Source organism: Acinonyx jubatus, chromosome C1, assembly GCF_027475565.1.
Source record: "Acinonyx jubatus isolate Ajub_Pintada_27869175 chromosome C1, VMU_Ajub_asm_v1.0, whole genome shotgun sequence".
NCBI lineage: Eukaryota > Metazoa > Chordata > Mammalia > Carnivora > Felidae > Acinonyx > Acinonyx jubatus.
Genome location: NC_069381.1, coordinates 11,921,833 through 11,933,945, shown reverse-complemented (window position 1 = coordinate 11,933,945; position 12,113 = coordinate 11,921,833). Strand labels below are relative to the sequence as shown.

General features: G+C 58.6%; 1 protein-coding gene across 5 annotated transcripts in view; it reads right to left on the bottom strand.

Moving 5' to 3' along the window:
- Nucleotides 1–12,113, bottom strand: part of CROCC (ciliary rootlet coiled-coil, rootletin) — a 49,921-nt gene that overhangs the window by 12,209 nt on the left and 25,599 nt on the right. For all 5 annotated transcript variants that reach the window (XM_053207726.1, XM_027060283.2, XM_027060284.2 and 2 more), the window contains 10 exons: nt 10,748–10,941; nt 10,338–10,465; nt 9,030–9,199; nt 7,064–7,243; nt 6,190–6,324; nt 5,727–5,870; nt 5,068–5,306; nt 4,184–4,343; nt 2,509–2,676; nt 710–1,082 (listed from right to left, as the gene is read on the bottom strand). In XM_053207726.1, the coding sequence (XP_053063701.1) occupies nt 710–1,082; nt 2,509–2,676; nt 4,184–4,343; nt 5,068–5,306; nt 5,727–5,870; nt 6,190–6,324; nt 7,064–7,243; nt 9,030–9,199; nt 10,338–10,465; nt 10,748–10,941 (1,891 nt within the window). The remainder of the gene's footprint in view (nt 1–709; nt 1,083–2,508; nt 2,677–4,183; nt 4,344–5,067; nt 5,307–5,726; nt 5,871–6,189; nt 6,325–7,063; nt 7,244–9,029; nt 9,200–10,337; nt 10,466–10,747; nt 10,942–12,113) is intronic.

Genomic DNA, 12,113 nt, shown 5'->3' with positions numbered 1-12,113 from the left:
CTGGGAACAAATGGGACTGGAACGATTTCTGAAGGAGTTGCTGGAAGAGGTTTTAGGCCGGGTAGGTAACGGTCTGGCTGTGATGCTGGGGTCACAAGTCTAGTGTGGAGGGGTATCAAGCTAGGGGTGGGAGACTGATGGAGAGAGGGAGTGAGGATCAATTATAGAGGGAGTGAGGATCAATTATAGAGGACGGAGCCTCAAAGTCTCAGAGGAGTCAGGGGCATTAAGAACAAGCACCATCAGGGGCGCCTGGATGGCTCAGTCGGTTGAGTGTTGGACTTCAGCTCAGGTCATGATCTCACGGTTCCTGGCTTCAAGGCCGGCGTCCAGCTCTGTGCTGACAGCTCAAAGCCTGGAGCCTGCTTCGGATTCTGTCTCCCTCTCTCTCTGCCCCTCCCCCACTCGCGCGCGCGCGCGCGCGCGCGCGCGCTCTCTCCCTCTGAAAAACACTTAAAAAAAAAAAAAAAGCACCAGCACCTCCTTTAAAATGAAGCAACCAGAGGAACACAAATCAGCGAAGGGGAAGAGCCTGGGCAGACTCCCCAAAGGGAAGGAAAGTGATATGGGGCGGGATTGAGACTGGTCCGTTAAAGGAGAGGCATGGCCCACACAGCAGCCCGCTCTCAGGCGGAGCCGACCTAATCGGGGGCGTGGCCACCGTGAAGCCCGCCCACCGCCCCGCCCTTTCCCTCGTGGCTCCACTCACCTCCAGCGGGCGCGCCCCGGGCCGGCGAGCCCGGCGAGGGCAGCGGGGCCGGGCTGGGAGTGCGCCCGAGGCCCAGGCCCCGACGCAGAGCTGAGCGCAGGCCGCCCAGCTGGGTCTCGGCTGCGCGCCGCTGCGCCTCCACGCGGGCCAGCTCGGCCTCCAGCCCTTGCGCCCGGCCCTCGGCCGCGCTCAGCCGCAGCCCCAACTCCGCGGCTTCGGCCCGCACCGCCTCCAGCCTCAGCTCCAAGCTGCGGGCGTGGTCCAGCTGCAGCTTCTCGGCGCCTCGTGCCTCCTCCAGGGAGGCCAGCAGGCCTCGCTCGCGGGCCCTGAACTCGCCCTCTTGTTCCTGCAGCTTCCTCTGGGCTCCCTGGAGCTGGGTCGGGCAACGCCGGGAGGTGGGGGTCAGCAAGGCCACCCCCAACCCGACGCCCCGCCTCCCAGGCCCGCCTGGAGCCCACCCACCCAAAAGTGGCTGGCACAACACCTGCTTCTTTAGTGGTCTCCACCCAGGCAGTTTGTGCAGGAATATCCACCGGAAAGTGGGAATTAACTACTAGAATCTTTTTTTCTCTTCTTTCTGTGTACATGCCTTGTAATATATACAATTTATTAGTAATAAACTAACAGCCCACACTTCCCTGGACAGGACTTATCAGTGCCAGGGACTAAGAACTTTCCCAAAAAAACTTTACCACCATGAATCATCTCCATTTTACAAGGGGGGAAACTGAGGCACAGAGCAGCTGTGCCAAGGCCAAACTGCTAGTAAGCTTGGAGCCAGGATTCAAAGCCAAGCACAGTAGCTCCATGGCTGTTTTCTTTCTTTTTCCTTCTTCCTTCCTTCCTTCCTTCCTTCTTATGTTTTTAATGTTTATTTATTTTTTGAGAGAGAGATTGACAGAGTGTGTGCGAGTGTGAGCAGGGGAGGGGCAGAGAGAGAGGGAGACACAGAATCCGAAGCTGGCTCCGGCCCTGAGCCGTCAGCACAGAGCCTGACGTGGGGCTTGAACCCACAAACCGTGAGATCATGACCTGAGCTGAAGTCGGACGCTCAGCCGACTGGGCCACCCAGGCGCCCCTCCAGTGGCTGTTCTTCCAACCATTAGGCTGTACTGTCTCTCAGTGCACATAACTTATCAATAAATCACACAATGGGGCATGTACTAAAAAATTATTTCTGATGGAGTGCATGATCCCACACACCCCCCTCTGGTTTAGAGGATAAATCAACCACTCACAGCCATCAGTTTCACTAGAAACCACCATTCACAGAGACCCTGGATGCCAGGACTTATGCTAGGGCCCCCATCCCATCAGTGCTCTGAACCACAGAGAGGTTAAGTGATTTAGTCAAGGTCACACAGTAGATGCACTAAAGTGACAACAGCCAGAAAAGCAGAATGGAAAGAGTATAGGCTTGGGAGTCAGACAGACCTGGGTGGCTGTGTGATCTTGAGTAGACCCCTTGACCTCTCTGAGCCTAAGTGTCTGGTTCTCTGTGAAAAATGGGGTAAGAGAGCCTGCCTCATTAGGCTGCTGAGAGAATCAAACAAGGTTATGTCTACAGAGCTCCTCCTACCCCCCTCACCCCTGCTACACAGTTCCCGCAGCTGTTATTACTATTATACCTGGAGAAGAATCTCAAGGAGCGGAGGACAGGAACGAGTCCTCCGGAGTGATGTCTCAGAATGACTCCAGCACTGGAGTCCCCACCCGCTTCTTGACGGGGGGGGGGGGGGAGGAAACCCAGGGCACCCCCAACTGCCTCCTAAGACCCTCCCCATCCACACCCGAGTTACCTCCTGCCGAATGGCCTCCAGGCTGGCCTCGCCCTTCAGCAGCTTCTGTCGGAGGCCCAGGGCCTCCCGCCGGCCCTCCTTTTCTGCCCGCTCGCCCAGGGCCAGGCGGCCCTGCAGCTCCACCAGCTCCCGGCCCAGCCTGGTGTTCTCACCGTCCAGCACCTTCATCTGTGAGAGAGAGCAGACAGGTAGGACCCAGCATCCACTCTCGGCATCCACAGCCCCTTCTAGCCCAGGGTGGCGAGGGCCCGTTCAACTCTGCCCCTATACCTTGTCCTGTCCAGGCACAGGGAGCACTCAGGACCCACTGCTCCAGGGACACAGACATTGAACACCACCTCGAATCCACTGGGGACCTGCTCCAGATAACTTCACCGAGCTCCAGCCATGCCAGGCACCTGGACACCAATCACCTCCATTTATTGCCTAATCGCAGCTACTTATCTTGGGGCGTGGTGGACCCGCATCAGAAAAGGAATTCTGCAGGGCAGGAACCACAGGCCTCCTGGTCACCTTCCTCTACGGTGATGCCCGACCTACGGAGTGCTTACCACGTGTCCACGTCTGTTCTAAGCGTTTCGATTGTACGAACTCATTTGGTCTCACACCACTGTCTATAGGGCAGGTGCTGACATTATCCTTATTCAATAGATAATGGAGCCTAGAGAGAAGTGACTTGCTCAAAGCCACACAGCCCACAAGCAGCAGACTGGGATTTAATCTCAGATGAGCGGAATACAAAGGTATGCTCTAAGCCCCCATTTCCCCACAGGAGCAGGTGGGGGGTAAGGCCCATCTACCCCATGCCACTAGAGTGAGGGGGCTGCACGCACAACACCCAGCAAGAGCCTGGCCCATAAATGTGACTTCCTTTCAGACACTCCTGTGGCTTCCCGGGACTTCAACCCAACAGGAAGGAGCCCGAAGCGGTAACGGGGGGGCCCCGGTGGGAGATGAAGAGAGTTTGGTAGTCACGCTGTGATATCTCTGGACAAGGTAGAGCCTAGCAGCCAAATGGGGCTCTTGCCTGTTCTGTAAGTCTTCTGGGAAAGCCTGAGCCCAGGACGGTTTTTACATGTTTGTAAATAGTTGGACACGGTTCATTTTGAAATGGTGGAAACAAAATCCAAGAACAGGGGCGCCCGAGTGGCTCAGTCGGTGAAGCGTCCGACTTCGGCTCAGGTCATGATCTCACGGTTCGTGAGTTCGAGCCCCGCGTCAGGCTCTGGGCTGACAGCTCAGGGCCTGGAGCCCCCCCTCGGGTTCTGTGTCTCCCTCTGTCTGCCCCTCCGCTGCTTGCACTCTGTCTCTCGCGTTGTCTCAAAAGTAAATAAACATTAAAAAACAATTTTTTTAAAAAAATCCAGGAATATCATGTCTTACACGCGAAGAATGATATAAAATCGAATTTCGGTGCCCATCAACAAAGTGTTCATGGAACACGCGCCCACACGTGTACGTACTGTGTCGGGCTGCTTTCTCGCTCTGCTGGCAGAGTTGAGTAATCGCGACAGAGACCGTATGTCCCCTAGAGCTGGAAATAGTTACTGCCGGGCTCTTTACAAGTGTCCGCCAGCTCCCCATCCATCTCACAGGGTCTACACCTTTTGCTGTTCATGGATTCCTCTGAGATTTGGACAAGAGGCAGCACGCGGCAAGGGCCTGGGGCGGGTACCTGCCGCCGGAGCTCCTGAAGTTCCCGGCGGGCCTCCAGCCGCGAGCGCTCCACGTCCTGCAGTCCGGCCCGCAGCTCCTCGGCCTCCCTGCCCGCGGCCACCCGTGCCTCCGTGAGGAGCACCAGCTTCTGCTCCCTGTCCTCATTGGCAAGCTTCAAGCTGGAGTGGGGGGGGGGGGGGGGGAGGCAGAGGGCAGAGGGCAGAGGTCAGCGGCAGCCATGGGTCCCGGGAAGAGTGCAGGGTGGGGATCTACACAGAAGCCTGTTTTCCTTGGGGGCCTGGGTGGCTCAGTGGGTGAAGTGTAGACTCTTATTGATTTCAGCTCAGGTCACGATCTCGTGGCTCGTGAGTTCAAGCCCCGTGTCAGGCTCTGCGCTGACAGTGAGGCGCCTGCTTGGATTCTCTGTCTCCCCCTCTCTCTGCCCCTCCTCCGCTTGCTCTGTCTCTCAAAATAAATAAATAAACTTAAAAAAAAAAAAAAAAAAAAAAGTCTGTTTCCCTAATCCCTGGAGTTGGTCGGACTGGCTCTTGGCCTAGAGGTGCCCCAAGTGTTACTTGCCCACGTGGCCCCTCCTGAGCTAAGCCCTGTAGGGCCGGGGGCCAGGCCCGAGGCTGCCAGAGGCCAACAGGTGACTCCAGGGTTGGGGCTAGTCTCCAGGGTGACACCAGCAGGTGGGGTCAGCTGCTTCCTTTCCCCTTCTTTCAGATGGGAAAGTTGCCTAAAACCACCCACGTGGCCAGCTGTGGTTCAAGGGCACAGACTCCCCATCTGTGTGATTTCCCCAGAACCCTGGGGGTGAAGTTAGCTTCCAGGGACGTGATCCAGGGTGAAGGATGGGCCCGGTGAAGGACCGAGCCGGCCCCTGCCCCCGCGTTGCCCCACCTGATCCGTTCGCTCTCAGCCTTCTTCACGGCCGCCCGCAGCTCCTCGTTGGAACGCCGCAGGGCCTCGCGCTCCTTGACGCCCTCACCCAGGCTGCGCCGCAGCTCGCTGGCCTCCTGGCGCTGGGCCTCACGGCCATCCTGACTGTCGCGCACCTTGCGCTGGGCCTCCAGCAGCTCCCGCCGCAACCCGTCACGGGCGTCCTCCAGCAGGCGCAGCTGCGTCCGAAGCTCTTCTGCCTGCGAGGGTGGCAGGTTGTCACGGGACAGGGTACGGGCCCTGCCGGAGCCGGCACTTGGCAGAAGCCAGCCCGCACCTGTATCCCCGGCCACAGGCACCTGCCCCGCGGCTCTGCAGCGACTCAGACCACAGGTGTGAGGTCTGATTCGGGGGCAAAGCGTGCTGGAGTTAGTGGTGTTTGGGCCTGAAATAATCATCTACCAGGATCTTTCTATGGAGGGACACCAAGAGGGCAGGGACCCCACCAGTGCCAAGTCCCAGACAGATACAACGAGCGCTTAACAAAGGCTTACCGCCTCTTTTCTACATTGGCTGTTCGCTCGTTCTCAAATGCAGGGACAAACCTTACACACTCTTCTGGGCCTCTAGTGGGCCAGGCCCCCCGCGGCATTTAGGGTGTGCTGCCCAGAACGGCTCACCTCGCGCATGGAGGACTCCCGCTGCCTGTCCAGGTTTCGGGCCTGTTCTTGCAGCCTCTTGGCCTCCTGGGCGTGGGCTGCAGCAGCCTCCTCAAGCTGGGCCCGTAGGTCCCGCAGCTCGGACGTCAGTGCGTTCACAGTGCTCTAGGACAGACAGGACTCCTCAGACTTGGTGCTCCCGTCCCCCTCCCCCGGCTGTTTCCAGGAGGGTCGGCTCCAAACGCGGCCCTTCCCGTGGGCCTGCCACACCGTCTACTGATCCCTTGATGCCCAGTGAGTGCTGTGCCCACAGCCGCTCTCTCCCTCAGACTAGGATTCACAGGGCAGAGCTGTGCCGCCTCCCTCTCATGGGGGACCCCACGGAAGGGCTGAAGCTCCCCCCACAGCCTGGGAGAGGGGGCCCCTCCAAGCAGGGTCGTGCCTCCTGGCTCGGATGGAGGCCCACCTGCCTGGCCTGCCCTACCCGGTCCTGCTCCTGCCGGCTCTGGGCGTCTCTCTTGTGCCGCTCCAAATCCAGGGAGACGGCGGCCAGGCTGTGCTGTGTACCCATCAGCTTCTCCGACAGCGCCGTCTTCTCGGATTCCTTCAGGGACAGGGCCTGGGCAGAGGTGGGGAGCAAAGGGCTTGGGGGCTCGGCTGGTCATGGGGGCACGCTTGGGCCCTTCCCCCACCCTGCCCTGGGAAATGTGCCCTCGCTCAGCTCGGTGCCTTGTCTGGGTCACCACAGGTGGACCCGGGGCAGCGGTGCCTCCGTAGCCCCCGAAAAGGGCACAACCACCAGAACAGCAAGTCTGGACGTGGACACAACTTAGAAATCCTGCCAACTTCCCACGGTAATCCTGGCCCTTCATTATTCCCCTTTTACAGATGAGGAAACGGACTCAAAGAGGCAGAGTGGCTTGCTCAGAGTGACACAGCCAGTAAGGACAGGCCTGTCTCCTTTACGGTATGGGAAAGTCAGGAGTTAGCTCTTTTGAGGAGGGTTCAGCTGCTACACGTGGGCAACGCAGGGACTTCTCAGAAGGCAGCCCCGGGGACACCATGGCCAGCCTGGAGGGGCAGAAGGGATGGCAGGCTGTGGGTCAGCTTTCTGGGACCCAGTGCTCACAGTGCCACGAATGTGACAGCCGCTCCAGGAGTTCCCAGGCACGGCTCACTGAACGTGGTCTCAGCAATGCTTCACACACACCCCTGAAGTCCCCCCATCCTGCAGGTGAGGAAACTAAGACCCAGAGAGGGACTCCTAGCTCCCAGCTACTGAGCGGCTGAACAGGGACCAGCCCCGGGAGAACAGGGCCCCTGGGGCAGCAGCAGAGGCCACCCCGGGGCTCACGAACCTGCTGCTTCTCGCTCTCGGCCAGGAGGAGGCCCTCATCACGCTCCTGCTGCAGGGCGGCGATCTCCTCGCTCAGCTCTTCCTTCTCTGCCTCCAGCCGTGCCAACAGCTCCTCTCGCTCCCGGTGCATCTGACCCTGCAGCTGGGCCCGCTCGGCCTCCAGCTCCCGCCACGCTGCCTCCTGCGGGCCAGGCCCCGGGCACGTGTGACCCGCAAGGCTGGACTCAGGCGGCCCCTCACCGACCTCAGGCCAGCGAGAGCCACTTGTAGCCCAGAACCTGAGCGGCAGGGCAGGCCACCAGGCAACTACAAGGTGGGGTGAATGGTAAGGGCTGTGTGCGCCCCAGGGAGCGGCAAGAGCCTGGCCCGGGGGCCAGAGAACACTTCCCAAAGAACAGATGAGCCGCAGTCCGTCAGGTCAAGAGAGAAACAGAATCCCAAACCCAGAGGCCAGCCCCGGGCCCAGAGGAAAGAGAAAACCCGACACACTGTATCTAAGGTCACTGGAGCTTGAACTACGAGGGGGACATGCATCAGAGCCATGGGCAGCGGCCAGGCCAGACCAGGCCCTGTGGGCTGTAGAGAGGGGTAGGCTGATTCTGAGAAGAGTCGGGGCAAGCTAGGGATGAGCTGGATCGAGGGGCGGTTTGGAAGCTGTGGAAGAGGGACGGGGATCAGGGCAGAGGTAGTGAGGGGCGGGGTGGGCTGTGGGGAGCAAAGGGGGTCTGGGGATGGCAGAGCAGCCCGACAGAAGAGAACAGATTCGGTGATGTTAAGAGGCCAAGCCAGAAGGCACAGGAGGAGTCGGAGAGGACACAGGAGTCTGGCGCCCTGGGGACCGGGTGGATGGGTGAGTAGGTAGAACCCACAGGCAAAGAAAAGAACGGCCCCCTGGTGGTCCCAGGCGGGTACTTGGCCCCAGCAGTAGGCCCTAGCGACCTTGCGAAAAGTAGGCCCAGGTGCCCCTTCTTCAAATCTTTGCTGCCCCCTGCTGGAGAAGGGAAATACTATCCACCCAAATCTAAGACGACCGACTCGAGGCACGATGTGGTGGCCCCTGGAGTCATAAAGCAACAGCCTGAACTGCTGAGAGACGCAGCCCTGTCCAACACGGGGCTCTGGACAGTATCTTAGGGCCATAGTAATAACAATCAGCGTTTATGGAGCACTTATGAAGTGCCAGTCGTTATTCCAAACCCTTTTTATGGATTATCTCACCTCACCTTCACAATACTCTATACTATCATTATCCCCATCGTTACAGGCACTGAGGCCGTAGGCAATCTAACCAATATATGACCAAGATCAGGTCCAAACCCAGGCAAAGAAACTCTAGAACCAGTGCTCTTAGATAGCTCTGTTTGGTCTTCTGGTGACCTGGCTCTTTGCCTAAGTGCTCAGGTCCCAGAGTGGTCTTTCGTATGCAAACAGCACTTCTTAGCAAATGAAAGTGTTTTCCAGGGGTGCTTAGGTGGCTCAGTCCTTAACGCGTTAAGCGTCTGATATCAGCTCAGGTCATGATCTCAAGGTTGGTTTGTGAGTGAGTTCGAGCTCCGCATCAAGTTCTGCACTGATGGTGCAGAGCCTGCTTGAGATCTTCTCTCTTCTCTCTCTCTGCCCCTCCCCCACTTGCACACGCGCTCTCACTCTCTCTCTCAAAATAAATAAATAAACTTAAAAAAAAAAGTGCTTTCCTACTATACATTAGATCAGCGTTTCCCAAATGTGGCTGTGGACCCCCTGCATCAGGATCACCAGGGCTGAACCAGATTTGGGGCCTGGGAATCTGCATGTTTGATAAGGCATCCCCAGTGGATCCTCACAGGTGCCCTCAGGGCCCCTGGGACAGGGATGAGGTTCCGTTTCACAGATTTGGAGACTGATGCAGAGTGAGAAGGGTGAGTTGCCTGAGGTCACAGAGGAGACACCGGTTCAGAGCCCCGCCTGCCCCAACCAGCTGCCCGAACCTTCTCTCGCTGGAGTCGTTGCAAGTCCTCCTCATGGGCGGCCCGCTGCTCCCGCAGAGAGGCCTGGGCCTCCCGCTCAGCCTGCACCAGCTTCTGGGCCATCAGCTCCTTGTCCAGAGCCACCTTCTCCTCTGTAGTTGTCATCTGTTGCCGTAGGCCCACCAGCTCCCCTGCACAGGAAGGGACAGCCTTGGGTCAGAACCTCCCCATGGGCCAGCAGACTCAAAACTGATGAGCCACGTGGGCAAGTTCCCAGATGATTGAGGGTCCCCCTGGGATCTAGGCTGAGTTCCCTTGGAGAAGCTCCCTGCTCTCTCTGGGCCTCAGTTTCCCCATCTGCCACATGAGTCTATTGGCCCTGTCTCCCTCCCTGTCGACTGCGAAGGGCATCAAAGAAATGAAACGACATGAGGAAGACCTCCCTCCCCCAAATGGGGAGGTTAGCAAAAATATAACAGCCCCCATTATTGACTGAATGCTTACAAGGGGTCAAACTCCTGGCTGAGCACATGAGAGATATATTCTCACCACACCTTCGTAACACACCTACGTGGCTTGTCTCATGCCCAATCTACAGATGAGGAAATGGAGGCTCAGGGAAGTCAGGTAATTTTCCAAAGCTGCACGGCTTTCCATAAGGCGTCTCCTTTAATGACTGATTGCTATAAACATACTTGCTGGGCTGTCAGCACTAATGGAGGTGACCATGGGGAAGTCATACCCCACTGGGAACAATCTAAAAACCATCTCCTGGGTTGGAAGCCCACCAGAGACTCTGTCAGCATGCCCCTTCCTGGTTCTGTCTGGCTCAGGTAGATGTGGACAGCAAAATTAATTTTTACGGCCCAAGTAGATGCCTGGTAAATGCTCGTTGAGTAAGAGGAACCCCTGAGTTGAGACACTGGGTGGGGAACGCAGAGGGAAGAGGGGCTGCGGGTGGGGGGCCGAGAGAGTCCGTGGCTCTGCATAGAACTCAGACCTAAGTGCCCTGATGAGGACAAACAGCCACCGCTGGCTGAACCAGGCCCTGGGCCAAGGCCTTCACACGCTTTTCTCGCCTCATCCTGGCAACAGCTGTAGAGGAGGAGCATTATCACCTCTAACTGCCCAATGAGGAACCTTCGGCCCAGAGAGGGAAGAGGCTTGCTCGAGAGAGCTCAGATCTAAGTAGCAAAAGCAGAATCGGAACTCAGGTCAGCCAGACTCCAGGGCCAGTGCTCCCAACCTCCAGAGCCCCCAGAACCCAATGGGTTATATAGACCGGGCTGGAGCCTGGAGTTCCCTACCCCCGATTCGGGCCCCGCATACCAGTCAGGGTCTCCTTGGCCAGCAGCAGGGCCTGCCCGTCGGCTTCCAGCTGCTCCCGGCGGGCCTCGAGCTGCGCCAACTGCCGCTGCACCTCAAACAGGCTACTCTCCAGGGCTTCCTTCTCCAGGCTGCGGCGCATACAATCCCTGAGGCCTTGGGACTCAGCCTCCTGGGGCCCAGGAAACTGTGGCTCCCAGGGCGTGGTCGGCCGTGGGCCAGGTGCCAGCCTACCTGCTCAGCCAGGCCCACGCTCCCTGGGGGAAGGCTGGGCCCTAGCTAGAACGTGTTGGCAAGCCTGGCTCCTAAGTAACTGCCTCCATGGGCCCATGCCAGGGCGGGCCCAGGCAGGCCCCCCTCCCCCCCGTCCCACCGCCTGCCCAGGGTGGGCTGGGCAGAGCCTAAGGCCTTACCGCAAGCGTGTGGCCTCCTCCGACAGGGTCCGGCTTTCTCGCTCAGCTGCGGCCAGCTGCACCGCCAGGCCGGCCCGCTCTTTGGCCAGAGCCTCCTTCTCCCGGGCTGCCCGCTCCAGCGCCTCCACCTGCCGCTGCGTCTCCCTCCGTGCCTGTTCCAGCTCCTGCTCGCGCCCGCTCAGCTGCCGGGAGAGCTGGCCCCGACCCAGGCACCATGAGTACCACTCCCCAAACTCCCCGGCTTCTCGTCAGGCAGCACCCCGACCCTGAGCCCGACCCAGGCCTGGCCTGGCAGGCGGGAGACCTGGATTCAACCTCAGGCTGTGTGTGCTGTGTGTACTTGGACAAGTCACAGCGTTCTCTGGACCTACGATGTACACGCATACAAAATAAGCGTCAGGGGGCGCCTGGGTGGCTCAGTGCGTCGTTAAGCGTCCGACTCTTAATTTTGGGTCAGGTCGTGATCTCACAGTTTGTGAGATCGAGCCCTGCCCTGGGCTCTGAGCTCACAGCACAGAGCCTGCTTGGGATTCTGTCTCTCCCTTTCTCCCTGCCCCTCCCCATTCATTTTCTCTCGTTCTCTCTCTCTCTCTCTCTGTCTCTCAGAACAAATAAATACAGAGGCGCCTGGGGGGCTCAGTCGGTTAAGCGTCCTGACTTCAGCTCAGATCATGATCTCATGTTCATAGGATTGAGCCCCACGTCAGGTTCCACACTGAGCATGAGGCCTGCCTGAGATTGTCCCTCTCTCCCTCTGCCCCTCTCCCCCATTCTCCTCCTCAAATAAAAAAATAATAAGTGTCCTCACTCAGTTTGGGGAGTGCCAGAATGCTTTCTGTGCCCGAAAATTTCCAGAGGAGCTGAATACACAAAACAGAGCGGAGCCCTGGAGCCCTGTGTCCTATGCCCCGTAGCCCATCGCCTAGAGGTCCCTCCCAGGAACCTGGGCTCTCCAGGACAGGCACTATATCAAGGCCCCTGGATCCCTGAAATCCTAAGGTGCCTTCCTGCTGGGTCCCCAAAGGTCTAAGGTGCCAATTCAAAACTTCTCTATCTGGTATCGTATCATGAATTTTTACTGGGTGGTGATCCGTCTACCAAGTGCCTCCGCGACTGTGCCGTTCAGAACAACCCTTTGTGATAAGAACTATTAGCCCCACATGACAGAGGGGTCAACCGAGGCATCGGGCGGTTGCGGAGCTTGCCCACGGCTCCCAGCTAGCAAAGGGAGGGCTGGACTTAAACCCAGAATCACGCTCCTAGGCCCGGGAGCTATCCCCTGGATGGGGATCCCCTGGATCCCAGGAGGCAGGAGGCTGGGAGGCAGAAACCCCTTCCCCCTCCTTGCTCCCATCCCCACCCCCCT